Consider the following 18,921-nt stretch of genomic DNA (forward strand, 5'->3'; position numbering starts at 1 on the left):
AGTTTCTCGAAGCTCCACTACAGCTAGCTTCACAGTTGGGTGCATAGTTCGCATATGTCGGTGTAGGTTGTGCGTAGAACCGGCTTTATATGAGATTTTGTTTTGGCAAATTCTACACTGTGCTTTAACATTGTCTACATTATTAAAATGCAGCCAACTGCTACTGTGCTTCAGACTCATTTTTCAGCTGTTCTTCCTCTCTCTCCTTGGCTGCTAAGTGTGACTGTGAGTGAGTTGGCTCGGCCCTCCCTCACGCATCTTTGGTTCATTGGTTGACACTGCATGTCTGATTGACAGGAACAGGTGAGGCTGTTAGTCTGAGCAGACAGAACGAATGTGCACTTGAGCATTTAGGCCTATATTATTTTCTTTCTTTGTTCTTTGAAATAGTTCCTTATATTAATTTAAATATTTAGATTATTCATATCTTAATGTTTTTTTTAATATATATATATAGATTCGGCTCTTCTGATATGCGAGTCGGCTCTTCGCGAACGACCAGTCACTAACAGCAGGCAACTACCCCAGCCTTGTCAGAAACTCTGGCCAGTGTCTAACCAACCAGTTTTTTTTTCTCTTTATAATCTTCAACTGGCTGACAGCAGCTACCTTACTTGAACTATCATCTTTAAATTCAGTACAGCAATTGTGAGAAGTGAAGTCACTCTGTTGATTTGAATAGTTTTATCGGTCAGTTTTTGCAACAGGGTAGCGTGCCCTCTTCTGAAAAAAAGTGTTACTCTGTTAGACTAGAAATATGACCATTTATTTGATGCTTTACATAAAGGTGATACATTGGACATCAAAATCAGATATTTTGAACAAACAGATCAAAACAAGTGTGAAGAGCCAAAAAATAATTATACATACTCTTGACCAAGGCATTGTACCCAAAACAATGCACCATTTCACCATTGTGTTATGGAAAGTGCAGACTTGAGTACCTACTTCATCGTTTCCCATTCAGTAGTGCCAAAATGATCAATGAACAGAAATAAGTGAATCATTTACTGTGTTCATAGTCAAAGGCAACAAGAAGAAAAACAATTGATCTAAACATCCTTGTATAACAGTACACATGCAATGGATAAAGCATTAAGCAACCACACAACTATCAAAACAAATGTGATCAAGAGAGAAATAAAGGCATCAGGTCAAACATACTTCACTAATAATAACTGCACAAAAAGATGGGCTTCCCCCGAGAAAGGAAGCCCATCAAAAGTGACATGGTGGAACATACTGGAAAAGGCCTAAACCCTAGAGGCTACTTGATATTCAGGGACCAGTTTTCAAAAGTTACCTGATCAATTGCTGAAATCCGGATAGGATTAAAAGGCATGGAAATAGAATGGGCATCCCCATTCAAATATACAGACAGTTCTATTAATTATATTTCTATGCTTTTAATCCTACCCGATAATTTTTGAAAAATTGGGCCCTGATCTAGTGGCAGATCTGAGATATATATGACTATGGTTTATCGAGCTAGTTTTATACATCTATAATGACTGTGGTTCATCTGGATCTAAAAATGGTAGATCTAGAGTCCATAGATCTAGAACGACAGTGGTTCATCTGGAGTTCATGGTATGTTCTCCAGGCCTAAGGCAGAGTGATATGTGTGGGGTTGGTCAGCTGGCTGCCTAGCCTGCATCAGTAACGGTCAGGTTACTCAGCCAATCATGGGAGAATAAACTGTTGTGCTCTCCTCTAGTTCTCTCGGTCAGTGAAGCTAGAGAGCAGAGAAAGAGTTTGTTAATGCTCTGAGAAGTTAGGACCAGTGCAGTTTTTCCTGGCCATAATGATCTGACCAGGGAAAACCCCTGTGCCATTAGTGTTAGTCTGTACTGACCTGTCACAGGAAATCTGCATATAGAACTGGAGGGGGAAGTAGTTCAAAATCTGCAAAAACCACTTCCTGGTCTCTGCCATAGAAAACAGGTACATACATTTTGGTCCAAGCTAGACTACTACCTCAAGGGCCATTAAGACCAATGAGGATAATGCATGAAATATACACACACTATCTTCACTTACGAGTATGGAGGCTCCACAACACATAGGAAGCCTGTAGATGGACATAAACATAAACATAAAGACCCACAAACATTGGCTGGAGTGAGAGTTTACTTTTCTACCTCACCACAATCAATGACAGTGACATGCGAGGTGATAGCAAACCCAGCCATAGAGAAGTCAGTATCCAGCTACTTACTTGGAGCTTCAGCACTTCAGAAGACAAAGCGAAAGAAAGTTTTAAAATTAGAATAACGGACTAGAAAGATGGCAGTGAGGATTTGTAATGCAATTTGTAAATACTGTACTTTGTAGGGGTTGGCACTTGGTCTTCTGCTGTGTCACTGATGCCAGCTTTGTTGTTCTGAAAGAAGATGGCTAACTTCTGAAGAGCCTCATGTCTGGTTCTGAAGACAGAAACCGTTAACTACTAAGTTAGGGCACTTTGTGATACATTGTGGTAGAAAAGGCTGCATAAATAACATTTGAATTTGGCATCACAGTAAAGACAAAGTAGAGCCTTACTGTGTGTGGGGGTCCTCTATGCTGCCATCACTAAGGGTGTGGTGGGCACTAGCATCGCTGCAGACTGCCAGTGAGAGGGGACAGGAGAGAGAGGGATGAAAAGAGGGTGAAGGGGGTAGTAGAAATGGGGGAAGAGGGTCATTTTACGGTGGTCTTTGAAGCCGTGATTGAAATGGTCAGTCATAAGTATATGGGCAGTACAATGAAGACCTGAGACCGCAGGTACACTAGCTCTTATCCAGACGTCTGAAACAAAAATCTAATCTATAACTTCAAAGATATGGATATATACACCATATAAATCATACTCACGCATATCAGGCATTGAGACAGTCCGATTGTGAACGCTAAAGAATACATAAGAAAACAGATTAAATATATCAGTCCTTCGCTCAGCTTTTCCTAGAAAAACAAACTTTAATTAATATACACAGTACATTGCAGTCTTCAAAAGATTTTCATCAATTATCTATACAGAAATTCTGTGGAAATAACATGGTTGAGCTGAATCAAACGTGAACTGTAAAGCAGCGATTTAACTGGTGGGGTCGCAGGAGTTTTTTTCCCTACCCAGTTTGGTGGTATCCAATTGGTAGTTAAGGTCTTGTCCCATCGCTGCAACTCCCGTACGGACTTGGAAGAGGTAAAGGTTGAGAGCCGTGCGTCCTTCGAAACAACCCAGCCAAGCCGCACTGCTTCTTGACAATGCCCACTTAACCCCGAAGCCAGCCACACCAATGTGTCGGAGGAAACACTGTACACCTGGCGACCGTGTCAGCGTGCAAACTGTACGCCTGGCCCGCCACAGGAGTTGCTAATGTGCAATGGGACAGGAACATCCCTGCTGGCCAAACCCTCCCCTAACACGGACAATGCTGGGCAAATTGTGTGCCGCCCCATGGGTCTTCCAGTCGCGGCCGGCAGCGACAGAGCCTGGATTGGAACCAGGATCTCTAGTGGTACAGCTAACACTACGATGCAGTGCCTTAAGACCACTGAGCCACTCGGCAGGCCCCACAGCAGTTTTTTTGTGTGTGAATTTTAGGGGGGGATGAATAAAATACTCGTCTGAATTTAAAATGACTAAGACCAGGTAGAAAGTCATAAGTCTCTGAGAAAGGTTTCTTCAAATCACAGTATTTTCAATATAAAAGTTATTAGCAGCACTATTTCGTGAATTTGGTTGATTTTGTAGTCAAACAAGTGAGCTTACTAACATTCGTTTACAAGATTATGGGCAAAATGGAATTATTGACAATGAAAAAAAAGGTAGAAATGTTGTTCTCTGGCCATTTAATTGCTATATTGAATGCCATATTTGTAGTCAATTGTTTTCCAGATTGCATTTTGACAGAAATGTTATATATGTATATATACACACACACACACACTTGGGTCCCGAGGCAAAACCAATATAGAACCACTGCTGTTAAGCACTTGACAATTAAAAAAGGGCTTTACAAATTAAAATGGGATTGCTTGACTGCTTCCCAGAGAGTGCAGAAAGTCTCACCGGTTCTCCATGTAGGGGGACAGGGTCTCTTCGTCTAATGTCCACTCCTCATCGTCATCTGTGACTGAGAGAGAGAGCATGATAGGCTGCAAAACCACAATAGCCAATGGGAAGGGCTGCAGGCCCTTATCAATCATGAAGTTTTTAAACAGAACTGTCTGTAAGCATGTTGAAGAAGACTTACAGCTGCTGTGTAGCATGGGATGATGGTTAGATGATCTGTAAAATATAATGGAGACAGGATAGGAAGGGCACGGAACCAAAGGGAGTAAGTAAATAAAATATATAAATACCCCGATTATGGCAACATGCTTAAATTCTTTCATTTTGCATTCCATTTTTTTCTTCCTAAGAACACTGAATATTCCTCTGTACAACAAAATATGTTTGTAATTGATGTACAGTACTGAACAATAGACTGTTGCATTCTGTTGTGTACCTGCTCCCAATGCTGATGGTATCTCCCTCTGTGCCTCCTCGGCCAGCAGCCTGAGCCTTCTTCCCTAGCTCCAGCATCTCTTTGATATTCAGCTCCACATTCATTACAGAGATATAGCCATCTGGAAAAGTGAATGATGAAACAGGGAAATACACTCAGCCACAACAGCAACAGATAGAGCAGTGAACAACTGCAGCCTGATAATAATTTGGGCCACAGTTTAGCCAGAGTTTTTCCTGACCTGTGCCATATTGCCATATTAAAAAAGAATCTACTCTGATGATCTTAAGGGAAAAACTAATTCTAATGTTATATCAGCATTCCCTCATTTTTGTATTCTTTATTTTTTTTAATTATCAGAACTTCTACTCTGACTCTTTCTGAACCCCTCCGAAGGCCATTAAATAACAATAATACAACATTGACAAACTCACATTTGTGGTTGGCGTCACGGGCCAGCCATTTTCCTTTGGGGCAGTTGGTTGTTCGGATGATGCTAACCGTGTCACCACTCTTCACTGGCAGGTCATTCTTACGCACTTTACTGGCCACTGTCACCCTGGCATGGTAAATCGCCTCCTCCTGGCCAGTCACCTGAACACAGACATTACACAGTAACCACAGCCATAGTTTGGCAAACTTTGTTTGGTGTGGAGTGTTCTGGGAATGTTAATGGGTGCCATATTGGATCCAAAAGTTCAAATTGCACAATTGAGTAGTTGGAATGCAAATTTGAATGCTATTATCCTGGAACATTTTAGGTCAACATGGTGGATAGCTTGTTGAAATATTGTTTGTCAACGTGTTGATCTACGGGCAAATAAAGCTGGACCCTCAAAATACCAAAACAAGATTGACCTATGAGCCTGATACCCATGACACAGCAACTTTTAAACTGATAGCTAGTAAGATAATATCTCATTAAGGCTACATGTGACAAGGTCAGAATTACTTTGAATTTTTTCTTCATTTCATTCTCCTTTTTGTCTCTCTCCTTTTGCTCTTTCTTCTCCTTCTCAAGGCGGTGCTTCTCTCTCTTCTTCTGATCCTTGTCATCGTGGTTCTCAGGGCTCTGTTTTTCCTTACTGAGAACAATATATCATTATTCTATTAACAATATATAATTATTCTATTAACATGAATCTAACTGACAACATGCTATGAAGTGGAACCAAATATTAGAGGTATTGATGAATTTGATGATTCCCTTTAATTGAAGCAACAGTGAGAGATGAGATGACAAACACACCTGTGCACATGATATACATATGGAGGGGAGTGTACTTGGACAGTGAAGCCAACATGTTTAATGTGGCTCTATACTTTTAGATGAAAGTTTCATATATGAGGCGACAGTACAATGTCACCTTTTATTTGAGTGTGTTTTCATAGATCTGTTTCACTGTTTAGAAATGAAAGCACTTTATGTATCTAGTCCCTCCATTTGAAGCTGGCATACGTATTTGGACAAATTCACTTATATGGTATTAAAGCAGTCAAAGGTTTAATGTTTGGACCAATATTACATCAAGTTTGTGACTACAAACTCATTGATGCATTTTCAGTTTGTTTTGGTTGTGTTATATTTTGCCCAATAGTAACTGAATGGCGATGACGAACTATTTTCTTTACAAGTGAGTAGATGAGATGTTCCTAAACACTTCTAAATTATGAAAAATCATGAATAATGTCTGATGCGTGAGAAGGTTACAAAGGCTACAACAAATCATGCTAACCTCTAACCATTACCAATAGTTGAGTATTTTATGGGCGTTATGATATTTGTGCCTCCATAACCTTTTCACAACTCATTCATGATCCTCCATAATTGTTTTTAAATTCACCAGGTAAGCTAGTTGAGAAATAGTTCTCATTTACAACTGCGACCTGGCCAAGATAAAGCAAAGCAGTGCGACAGAAACCACAGAGTTACATGGAATAAACAAGTGTACAGTCAACACAATAGAAAAAAGAAAGTCTATATACAGTGTGTGAAAATGGCATGAGGAGGTATGGCAATAAATAGGCCATAGCAGCAAAGTAATTACAATTTAGCAGATTAACACTGGAGTGATAGATGAGCAGATGATGGTGTGTAAGTAGTGATACTGGTGTGCAAAAGAGCAGCAAAGTAAATAAAAACAATATGGGATGAGATGGGTAGATTGGGTGGGCTATTTCCAGATGGACTATGTACAGCTGCAGCGATTGGTTAGCTGCTCAGATAGCTGATGTTTAAAGTTAGTGAGGGAAATGTAAGTCTCCAGCTTCAGCGATTTTTGCAATTCGTTCCAGTCACTGGCAGCAGAGAACTGGAAGGAAAGGCGGCCAAAGTAGGTGTTGGCTTTGGGGATGACCAGTGAGATATACCTGCTGGAGCGCGTGCTACGGGTGGGTGTTGTTATTGTGACCAATGAGCTGAGATAAGGCGGAGCTTTACCTAGCATAGACTTGTAGATGACCTGGAGCCAGTGGGTCTGGCGACGAATATGTAGCGAGGGCCAGCCGACTAGAGCATACAGGTCGCAGTGGTGGGTGGTATATGGGGCTTTGGTGACAAAACGGATGGCACTGTGATAGCAAATTAGATGCAGTCTGAGTAGAGTATTGGAAGCTATTTTGTAGATCACATCGCAGAAGTTGAGGATCGGTAGGATAGTCAGTTTTACTAGGGTAAGTTTGGCAGCGTGAGTGAAGGAGGCTTTGTTGCGAAATAGAAAGACGATTCTATATTTGATTTTGGATTGAGATGTTTGATATGAGTCTGGAAAGAGAGTTTACAGTCTAGCCAAACACCTAGGTATTTGTAGTTGTCCACGTATTCTAGGTCAGAACCATCCAGAGTAGTGATGCTAGTCGAACGGGCGGGTGCGGGCAGCGAACGGTTGAAAAGCATGCATTTGGTTTTACTAGCGTTTAAGAGCAGTTGGAGGCCACGGAAGGAGTGTTGTATGGCATTGAAGCTTCTTTGGAGGTTAGTTAACACAGTGTCCAAAGAAGGGCCAGATGTATACAGAATGGTGTCGTCTGCGTAGAGGTGGATCAGGGAATCACCCGCAGCAAGAGCGACATCGTTGATATACACAGAGAAAAGAGTCGGCCCGAGAATTTAACCCTGTGGTACCCCCATAGAGACTGCCAAACTCTATCTGCGAAATCATCGTAGCATCCACATGAATGTAGAAGTGTTCAGAAATATCTATTCTTACTTACACTAAAAGTGACTACAACATAGCACAATACATTAATCACCATTTAGTTCCTATTGGGTAAATCATAATCCAAAACTAACTGCAAATGCATCCAAGAAGGTTGTAGAGTGACAAGCTTGACGTTGTGCTAGTCAGTGTGTTTTAGGAATACTTTAATACACTAGAAATTAATTTGTCTAAATACTGATCACTTCTTCAAATTGGGGGGGGGGATAGATAGATAGAATGCTTTCATTTCAAAACATTTAAACATGTGTATGTTTTAAATGCTGGAGTATAGAGCCCCCCCCCCCCCCCCCCCCAAAAAAAGGTTGCTTCACTGTCCAAATACATATGGAGGGGATGTACACCAGGGGTCGGCAACAGGCCCGCTAGTGATTCAGCAAAAATCAACCCACTAGCAATTTGGCCCCCAAAGTTAAGTAAACTCACAAAAAAATAGAAAAAATAAAATAAAAATCACCAGGAATTCAGCTAAAATGATTGTGAAGGAAATTTGTTCGCAAGTATACCCACAAATAAAAAGAGATGTGTCATTGTGTATCAATGTAACCAAGGTATGAAATTATGTTATTTTCAAATAAAATCTCTTTCTGGGCTTACTTATGGTTAATTTGCCTGTGCAACAACTACAATATTTGAATAATTGGGCCTTCTTTTAGAGCCGACATACCATGGATTCCGGGGCCATATGTGCATTCGAGGCTCCTCCTTCTTCAGATACAAACAGAAAACAAAGAATATTTTTTTATACACAACAGCACCAACCATTCAGTTACCGAAATAAACTCTGCAGTAAAATTGTGTCACTTACCACTGGATGGGGGTCCCCATATGGATCTAGAAGAGAATTTGAAAAACATAACATTTGGAACAAATCATAAACACACCCTATTTGAATTAGAGTAGGCTTTGACTAAAGGTAAATAGCTCATCAAAAAAATGGCTGAATGTTATAAATACTGGTATAATGATATGGGCTCTCAATTAAATAAACGAAACATATGTAGTGTCTTACTCTTTGGTGGGCCTTTACGTTTGTGTGAGTTTTGACTGACAGCGAACATGTTGGTGTTCTCAACAACTTCATACACATTATCACAGGTTTCATAATAGTTCTCCTGTTGACAGACACTAGAAGAGAGGACATTTCAGAGGTTAGGTATAAAGAGGAATAACAGACTTCCCAGAGCTAAACTTAAGTTCACTATACCAAATAGTCTGTAGTTTCTGTCCCCACACAATCCCTGGTGAGACAATTTTAGCAGACAATAGTATTTAGCAAAAATAAGATGATAGTTTTCAAGCAGTTTACCGCAACGTCAGTCCTGAATGAGGAAATTCAACCGAAGCAGAGTCATGGTCAGTGTCCTCTGTGATTGAGGGTTCAACAGGCACCATTTCAGCAGATAGCTCAGAAACATCTTGAGGTTTTTGAACTGAAGCTGGAAACTCCCACGTTTGAGCCAAGAACTCTGAAAGAACTAGATCCTGATGACTGCTGAGGGTCAGGGCTCGATGGTCAAAGCTGGGAATTTCTGGAGGCTCACAAGATGGTAACTCACATTCAGGGGATAGGAAATCTGGAACCCCCAAGTCTAGATCTACTGGATTATCAAGGGTTCCAAATTCTGTAGCTTCTAGTTCTAGAGCTGCGAGGTCGAATGCATTGCCTTCTGCAGTTTCCAGTTCTGAATTCAACTCAAAGTCCGGAAACTCTGGAACAACCAGTTCAGGATTAGCAATGGATGGAGGCTCAGAGTGTGGATCCTCACATGTCTCAGATTCAACCGCTGAAGTCAACTCTGCAAGCAAAACAACAAAATAGACATTTGACTTGAGCTCAATGAACAGCACACATCAAATTATATTTGAAGTAAATTGCATTACATCAATATACATTCTTTAAGTTAAAAGTGAAAAATCTGAGTCAGTGTCACTTACAGTGGAATTGACCACAACTGGTCGAAAATAGAAGATAAAGTACCTCTGTGATGTTCTGTGGTTGGGTGGTAACTTCTGAGATCTACCCATGGAGGTCTTGGAGGTTTCATCGGCAAAGGTCCCAGAGACCCCCGGTCAGGTAGAAGTTTCCTGGCTGGACGAGGAGGGGGAAGTCCATCAGATTTTACAAGCAGAAGCTCTGCTCTATCCCGGCCAAACTGTTTCTCTGATGCAGTCTCTAGTCCTAAGAAAATGAAGAGAGCAATTGTATCTCAACTACGCAATCATACCTCATTAACTCTAACACTATTGTAGCAGAACATGAGAATGACCATACAAAATGACCACGTCGCAAAATTGTTCTGAATCTGAGATGACTTACTGCGGGATGAGCCATTCATCTTGAAGAATGGCAGAGCTGAAACACCAGGGAGGTGCGGGAGACAGACAGGCAAAGGGGCTGGAAGGTCATGTTCTGGGGCATGACTCTCATAATCTGTAGAGGGCAGATTAACTCCCTTGTCCATGGTAGAGTTATGTTCTGAGAGATGGACCCCATTGGAACGCAGGCTCTTGGGTCTGGCGTACACCAACAGGTGCTTAGGTGAGAACCGTTTCTTGCCTTTCTCCAACATACTGAAGAACTGGGTCGCACTAACCATAGAGGATGAGTCTTCACCTGGGCCTTCTAACGGAGTGGTGATGGTGATGTCTGGGCTGGAGGTTGGGCACTCTGTGCTAGAATGTTCCACCTGGAGTGGCAGCCTATCTTCAGCCTTATTCCTGTCCATCACAAGCCCCTCTACTGGAGTGCCTGAATGTCTGTTGGTGGTCAAACCAGCATACGCAGGCTCTTCTGCAGGTTCGCCACCAACCTTGGAGACTTTGGTTGACTTGAAGGGGTGGTGGAGCAGCAAACCCTTTTTCTTGCATTTTGTTGGAGGCGGGACCTCTTTATGAGGTGGCAAATCAGTTTTCTGTTCCTTCAAAGGCAGGCCAGGCAGTACGAGAGGCAAGTGGCGGTCTTTGAAGGACTTCTTGGCTGTCGCTGTGCAGTCCCTTCCACCATTGTGGAGACTGTTCTGGTGTGGTGGTGTTGGTGGTTTTGGTGGGATGGCCTGTAGTACAAGTGCAGGGAAGGAGACGGGCCATTTGCCCCCAGACACCCTGGTCCCATCCCTGAAGATGACCCTGGGGATGACAGGTTTGTTCTCCACAGCCGAGTGGATGCAGCTCATCAGGGTGTTGCATTGCTCCCCAGGAACAGTGGATGGGAGCCGTCTGGGCTTCTCAGCAATGGCAGGTCGGTGTTGGTCCCTGGCTTGAGCCTGGGCTCTGGCTTCCTCCTGAAACTTGGCCCTCAGAGCTTTGACATTGATTGGTCCCTCCTAGGATCAATGAGATCATTATAGTGATTAGTTAACAATGCTTAAACAGGTTACAATTGTTTGAAAGTAATAATTGTTTCTACCTCAGCGCATATAACATTGTGTGCATTCAACTAATTAGATGGATTACACAAGGATAAGTATTACAAGGCACCAGTTGTTCATGAATGGTACAGCAGATAACACGTACAACTCAGTTGTTTCATAGTATACTAACATACTGTTTGCTGTGCAGACAGAAAACCAACTGCAATCCGTTTCGGATAAATCGTGTTGACCTTGCAAAGAGCAAAGATAACAACATCCAACAGATATGCAAACAGATCAATAGGGGCAGCAATAGATCATCTCGAATTTCATTACCTGTTCCATTGTTCCTCGTTACTTTCATCAACTGACAATCAAATGTAGTTATTTTACGCAATTGGACACGTTTCAGTTCACTGTCTCATTATGTCAACGTAGCCGCCAAAATAGAACGCATTTTCTGATAAACTGATTTCTGAACTCTCTGAAGTTGCAAACAAATAGAGAGATACCGCAATAAACCTGCGCAGAGGTGCGCATGACCTAATTAAATGATGTCACGTGTGCACGCGAAGAAAGTGTAATTTTCTTGAAACGTAGATCTTTATCAGATTTTAGTGTTCTATAAGGACCTGTGTTTTAATTAGTCGCAATGATATCTAGTGTATTGATTGTAAGCCAAAGATTGGAAGTATGGGAACTGCATACGAAGTATGGGAACTGCATACTTGGAGTGTGTCAGAAAGTGTGCGTTGCAAAATAAGTGGGTAGATCAACCACGGGTTGACTCGATTAACCCGCAGTCCCAGGGGGAGGTTGGGTTTATGGTTATGAAATATTGTCTGGATAAAGTTCGGGTTGAATAAAGATAAACAATACCTCCATAAATGTATCATTCTTGTGCAATTTATGTCTATATTCGTTTTTTATTTTATTATTTTAGGCTATGTGGCATTAGGGCCTAACTATACGGTGCCAAATAGCCAACACGTTTATCGCCAAATGCTTTTGGGAACGGGCAGAACAAGTTAACTTCTATGTAGGCAAAAAGTAAAATGTTGGGAGTTTAATTCAATAAGAGAAAAGTTGCGAAATGGAGAGTTGAAAATAAAGAGAAGGGAGAGCCAGAAAGTAATGTTTGGGAAATATTAGGTGTAGTGGTAAAAGGATGATAGCAATGCAGGTTATGTTATAGCCTACGTGATGATTGTGAGGCGCTATACAATTTCGAGTCACCAAATAGACCTATGCCTCTGTAACGGATGTGAAATGGCTAGCTAGTTAGCGGGTACGCGCTAGTAGCATTTCAATCAGTTACGTCACTTGCTCTGAGACTTTAAGTAGGGTTGCCCCTTGCTCTGCAAGGGCCACGGCTTTTGTGGAGCGATGGGTAACGAGGCTTCGTGGTTGACTGTTGTTGATGTGTGCAGAGGGTCCCTGGTTCGCGCCCGTGTCGGGGCGAGGGGACGGTTTAAAGTTATACTGTTACACCTCGTCAAAGGAACTGTAGGATAATTTTCGGATGGGTTAAATAGAAACTGAGATCTGGACACTAGGTCTATAACCTCTCACATAGCCTTAATATTAACTCCTGCAGAAATAAACATTTCTTGCAGCAGGCTAAAATGATACACCAAATGTTTTACTTGGGAACAGGAGTGGAGAAATATGATTTCTTTCTTTCAGCAACTTGAGACAATGCAAATGCACACGTCTGTCTGTAGAGGTGCTATCTTTATCTGAGTAATAAAAGCTGATAGTAGCCTATTTCAACCGCCGAGTTATTTCAAACACATAAAATATGCATGCATCCAAGCTGAACTGAGATCTTATCAAAAACATGATTTTGGGTCGTTTTCACAGGTTTGTATTTTCTTAAAACCGGTAAAACTGATATCATTTGGACATTTTGCACAGAAAATCTTTCTGTTTGTTTGTTTTGTTATTGCATTTTCTCCATGGCCCCTAAACGTCTTTGCACCGCGAAAGAAGCAGAGATGACACCGACCACTTTATTTACTAGATCGAAGCATTCATTTATATCGATGTATGACATTATTCTGGTTAGCAATGACTTATTTAGTATTTTAGTGCAACATATTGTCACACCCTGTTCTGTTTCACCTGTGCTTGTCTCCACCCCCATCCAGGTGTCACCCATCTTCCCCATTATCCTCTGTGTATTTATACCTGTGTTTTCTGTCTGTGCCAGTTTGTCTTGTTTGCCAAGTCAACCAGCATTTTTCTCCTAGCTCCTGGTTTTCCCCAGTCTCTGTTTTTCTCGTCCCCCTGGGTCTGACCTTTGCCTGTCCTGACTCTGTGCCCGCCCGCCTGACCATTCTGCCTGCCCCTGACCCCGAGCCTGCCTGCCGTCCTGTACCGTTTTGGACTCTGACCTGGTTATGAACTCTTGCCTGTCCTGACTCTGAGCCTGCCTGCCTGACCATTCTGCCTGCCCCTGACCTCGAACCTGCCTCCCGCCCTGTACCGTTTTGGACTCTGACCTGGTTATGAACTCTTGCCTGTCCCCGACCTGCCTTTTGCCTACTCCTTGGACTATAATAAATATCAGAACTCAAACCATCTGCCTCCCGTGTCTGCATCTGGGTCTCGCTTTGTGTCGTTATAGTACGAACTGGCCATGACTGGCCCAGCAGACTTGGACCAGCTCCATCACGCTGTCTCTCTGCAGGGAGCTACCATTGAGAAACAGGAGGAGCTACTTTAGAACCTGATGGAGGGGTTCCGATCTCTGGCGGAACGCCACAACCAGGGGTTCTAGGCATTAACGGAGCAATTCCGTGAATTAGCTCGCAGACAGCATGCCACATCTGAGACCTCCCAGCCACTAAGTAACTTCCCTACTAGTGGTGGGTTTGTTCAGCCTACCCCGACTCTCCGAGAACCCCGCTTACCTCCTCCGGAGCGATATGCTGGCAATCCTGGAACCTGCCTGGCGTTTCTTTCCCAGTGCTCCCTCATTTTTGAGCTTCAGCCATATTCATTCCCTTTGGATTGATCGAAGATAGCATATCTAATTATGCTAATGGTTGGAAGGGCGCACTCCTGGGGTTTGGGAGCAACAATCCACTGTTTGACATAACTTGGAAGATTTCATGGGGGAGGTGAGGAAGGTATTCAATTCTCCGGTGCTCGGGAGCGAGGCGGCCCAAAAACTACTGAAGGTACACCAGAGCTCCCGTAGTGTGACAGACTACACAGTATATTTTCGCTCATTGGCAGCCGAGAGTGCCTGGAATCCGGAGGCTCTGTTCGATACCTTCCTTCACGGAATGCCCGAGGAAATAAAGGACAAGCTCGCAGCTCGGGAGTTACCATTGGACCTCGATTCCCTCATCGCCCTCACAATTAGGATTGATGGATGTCTACGAGAATGCAAGCGTGAGAGGTCAGGTCTCGAACGTTCGTCCATCCGCTTCTGCTTGCTCACCTCCGAAGGAATCCAGAAATCCCCGAAGTGTGCATTTCCGAGAAGCGCCAAAGCCACCCGAGTTCCCTCGAGAATCATCGGTGACGGATGAGTGCCATCCGTTTTGTCACCAAAGCCCCATATACTACCCACCACTGCGACCTGTACGCTCTTGTTGGCTGGCCCTCACTTCATACTCGTCGCCAAACCCAATGGCTCCAGGTCATCTACAAGACCCTGCTAGGTAAAGTCCCCCTTATCTCAGCTCGCTGGTCACCATAGCAGCACCCACCTGTAGCACGTGCTCCAGCAGGTATATTTCTCTGGTCACCCCCAAAGCCAATTCCTTCTTTGGCCGCCTCTCCTTCCAGTTCTCTGCTGCCAATGACTGGAACGAACTACAAAAATCTCTGAAACTGGAAACACTTATCTCCCTCACTAGCTTTAAGCACCAGCTGTCAGAGCAGCTCACAGATTACTGCACCTGTACATAACCCATCTATAATTTAGCCCAAACAACTACCTCTTCCCCTACTGTATTTATTTATTTTGCTCCTTTGCACCCTCTGTTTCTACTTTGCACCTTCTTCCACTGCAAATCTACCATTCCAGTGTTTTACTTGCTATATTGTATTTACTTCGCCACCATGGCCTTTTTTTTTGCCTTTACCTCCCTTATCTCACCTCATTTGCTCACATTGTATATAGACTTATTTTTCTACTGTATTATTGACTGTATGTTTGTTTTACTCCATGTGTAACTCTGTGTTGTACGTGTCGAACTGCTTTGCTTTATCTTGGCCAGGTTGCAATTGTAAATGAGAACTTGTTCTCCACCTACCTGGTTAAATAAAGGTGAAATAAAATACATTAAAATGAGTCGGTTACTCCTGAGCCTATGCAACTGGGCAGAGCTAAATTGTCACCTAGGGAATGTTCCCGTAGTGTGAGCTCCAACTGTTGTCTGTACTGTGTGGCTGCGGGACATTATATAGCCACCTGCCCTGTTAAGAGACCTATTTCTTTAGTAGGTACAAGTACAAGAATTCTCTAATTCCTGTCATCCGCACTCCTTTTTTGTGTGATACTCCTGTGGGGAGACCAGTCTAAGTCACTCTGGGGCAGATGAGAGCTTTATGGATGCTACCCTAGTTTCTGAATTAGGTATCCCCACTCAACTCCTCTCTGTTTCCATGGACTCTAGAGCACTGGACGGCTACTCCACTGGAAGAGTTAGCCACAGCACTGTTCCCGTTAATCTGCGGGTTTCACAGTGAGTCAATAAAGCTTCTCCTCATTTATTTATGTATTATTATTTACCCCCCCCCCCCCCCCCATGTTCTTGTTTTGGGATTTTCCTGGTTCCAAAAACACAAACCCGTTATTGATTGGACCACGAGTTTAAGCCTGGGTTTTGGTCCGCCTTCCCCAAGGCGTCCTCATCAGGGCTTAAGTAAAGTCTCGTATTTCTCTGCCATTCCCGCAGAATACCATCACCTCCTGGAGATCTTCAGCAAGACACGGGCTACTTCTCCTCCCCCGCATCGTCCCTACGATTGTGCCATTAACCTTCTTCCAGGCACCAAACTGCCGTGTGGTCGGCTATATTTCCTATCCGGCCCGGAGACCAAGGCCATGGAGGAGTATATTGAGGACTCTCTGGCTGCTGGAGGCATCCGTCCTTCTGCATCTCCTGCCAGCGCAGGGTTTTTCTTTGTGGAAAAGGACAAGACCCTGCGTCCGTGCATTGACTACCTGGGTCTTAATGACATAACTATCAAGAATCGTTACCCCCTACCACTCCTCTCCTCGGTTTTCGAACCTCTCCAGGGGGCTACCATCTTTTCCAAGCTGGACCTTCGGGAATGCCTACCACCTGGTTCGGACACGCGAAGGAGATGAGTGGAAGGCAGCTTTAAACACTGCCAGTAGACATGAAGAGTACCTGGTCATGCCGTTTGGTCTCACCAGGTGTCTTCCAGGCCCTGGTAAACGATGTGCTCCGGGACATGTTAAATTGTTTTGTGTTCGTCTACCTCGACGATGTCCTGTTTTTCCCATTCTGCCCAAGAACACGTCTTCCATGTTCGACAAGTCCTTCAGCGCCTCCTGGAGAACCAGTTATTTGTGAAAGCGGAGAAGTGCGAGTTCCACCGTTCTACAATCTCCTTTCTGGGATATGTCATCGCTGAAGGAAATGTCCAGATGGACCATGAAAAGGTGAAAGCAGTAGTGGATTGGCTCCAACCTACATCCAGGGTGCAGCTGCAACTTTTCCTGGGGTTTGTCAATTTCTACCGCCGTTTCATTCAAGGCTACAGCACCCTGACGGCCCCCTTCTCTGCACTCACCTCTCCCAAGGTGCCGTTCACATGGTCCCCAGCTGTTGACAGAGCCTTTGTGGACCTGAAGCATCGGTTCACTACAGCCCCAATCCTCGTCCATCCGGACCCATCCCGTTAGTTTGTGGTTGAGGGCGATGCTTCTGATGTTGGAGTGGGGCCTATCCTGTCCCATCGGTCTGCCCAGGACCAAAAGCTCCATCCCTGTGCTTTCCTGTCCTTTCGTCTCAATTCTGCAGAAAGAAGCTACAATGTAGGTAACTGAGAACTCCTGGCGGTCAAGATGGCACTGGAGGAGTGGAGGCACTGGCTGGAAGGAGCAGAACATCCATTTTTGGTTTGGACCGACAATAAGAATTTGGAACATCTCCGCACAGCCAAGCGCCTTAACTCCAGGCAGGCCCGGTGGGCTCTGTTATTCACCAGATTCAACGTCACCATTTCCTACCGCCCAGGGTCCAAGAATGTGAAATCTGATGCCCTTTCTTGCCTATACAGTTCTGCTGCCACACCCGCTGACCCTGAGACCATCCTCCCTACCTCCTGCCTTGTGGCTTCAGTGGGCTGGGGGTATTGAGTCCCTGGTCCGCAAGGCACAACGTTCCCAGCCTGACCCTGGAGGGGGCCCGGCTAACCGGTTGTTCGTCCCTAATTCAGTCCAGTCCCAGGTACTGGAATGGGCTCATTCCTCCAGGCTTACCTGTCATCCGGGTTCCCGTCGAACCCTGGCCTTCCTCTGACCACATTTCTGGTGGCCCATGGTTCCTGACGCCTCTGCCTTTGTCGCCGCATGCACTGTTTGTGCTCAGAATAAGACTCTGCAGCAAGCTCCATCTGGCCTTCTTCAGCCACTACCTGTCCCTCAACGTCCCTGGTCCAATATTTCCCTGGACTTTGTCACTGGGCTCCCTCCGTCTGATGGCGACACTGTCATTCTGACGGTAGTGGATTGGTTTTCCAAGGCTGCCCATTTCATTCCTCTCCCCAAACTACCCTCTGCCAAAGAGACGGCCCAGCTCATGGTGCAGCATGTCTTCCGGATCCATGGACGTCCGGGGTCCTCAGTTCTCGTCTCGGTTCTGGAAGGCGTTCTGCACCCTTATTGGGTCGTCGGCCAGCCTGTCCTCCGGATTCCATCCCCAATCCAACGGCCAGTCGGAGCGAGCGAACCAAGCCCTGGAAACAAGTTTAATATGCCTCGTCTCGACCAACCCCCACTACCTGGAGCCGATAACTGGTCTGTGTGGAGTACGCCTGGACACTCTTCCCTGTTCGACCATGTGACTCTCCCCTTTCGGGTGCTCCATGTGGTATCAGCCTGGGCCCATGTGGTATCAACATACCCTGGGCCCAGATGTTCGTCTGCCGCTGTCGGCGTACCTGGAGAAGAGCCATGCAAAATAGTCTTGTGTGGCAACAAATCTGCTCAATTAGCTGATCTGCGTTCCATACACCCACTGTTGAGCCTCCCACTTCAGACACGCCCACTTCAGACACGGTTTATGTAGGCAGTTATCCATGACTCAAACGTTGCCTGTTATATTGAAAAATTGTCGAGTGACCGCTCTAACAATGGAATACATGTCCTCAAAGATTTTCACCATCATTGTCAAGCCCTAGTTATTGTTGCTTTGACAAAGTCATTTCTGAAGATCATTATTTATTTTATGTGATTAGTGATTCATTTACTTTCGTCCCTCTTTTTAAGGTCAACCCTATTACGTGAACTGAACTCTTGTTTTAATATGGTGAAACTGTTCTTTAAATGTTGTTTTCAGTGACAGCGTGTACAGCATAATATCACATCAACCCTGTTACCCATAAATAGATAGTCTACAAATGTTTTAACAAATCAATTTCCCCTCCACGTTGCACACAACACGCTTACATTCCCCCAAACACGTTTTTTTGTATAAAGTAAACATGTGCTCTTTATGACAGAACATTAAAATTAGGTGAAATTTGTTTTGTTTGACCAAGTTACAAACCAAGTTACAAAATATGCTCTATTCATGGAACGACCTGTGTGTGTGTGTGTGTTTTGTACTGCGAATTTTGGAAGTTAGTGTGCCAGGATGGGTT

At 44.1% G+C, this 18,921-nt stretch overlaps 1 protein-coding gene across 1 annotated transcript; it reads right to left on the reverse strand.

Moving 5' to 3' along the window:
• Positions 1–765: 765 nt before the first annotated feature.
• On the reverse strand, positions 766–11,622 carry si:ch211-188c16.1 (uncharacterized protein LOC562677 homolog). Its single transcript, XM_055867747.1, has 19 exons — positions 11,404–11,622; positions 10,035–11,040; positions 9,696–9,896; positions 9,024–9,513; positions 8,727–8,842; positions 8,523–8,548; positions 8,382–8,422; positions 5,449–5,581; positions 4,931–5,090; positions 4,497–4,617; positions 4,242–4,276; positions 4,058–4,121; positions 2,857–2,891; positions 2,545–2,608; positions 2,328–2,426; positions 2,219–2,232; positions 2,041–2,071; positions 1,856–1,928; positions 766–1,735 (listed from the first exon to the last, which is right to left on the reverse strand). Exons 1-18 carry the CDS (start codon positions 11,410–11,412, stop codon positions 1,859–1,861), a joined length of 2,715 nt encoding a protein of 904 aa, XP_055723722.1. The 5' UTR covers positions 11,413–11,622; the 3' UTR covers positions 766–1,735; positions 1,856–1,858.
• Positions 11,623–18,921: the final 7,299 nt, after the last annotated feature.

Source organism: Salvelinus fontinalis, chromosome 17 (assembly GCF_029448725.1).
Source record: "Salvelinus fontinalis isolate EN_2023a chromosome 17, ASM2944872v1, whole genome shotgun sequence".
In the NCBI taxonomy this organism is placed as follows: domain Eukaryota; kingdom Metazoa; phylum Chordata; class Actinopteri; order Salmoniformes; family Salmonidae; genus Salvelinus; species Salvelinus fontinalis.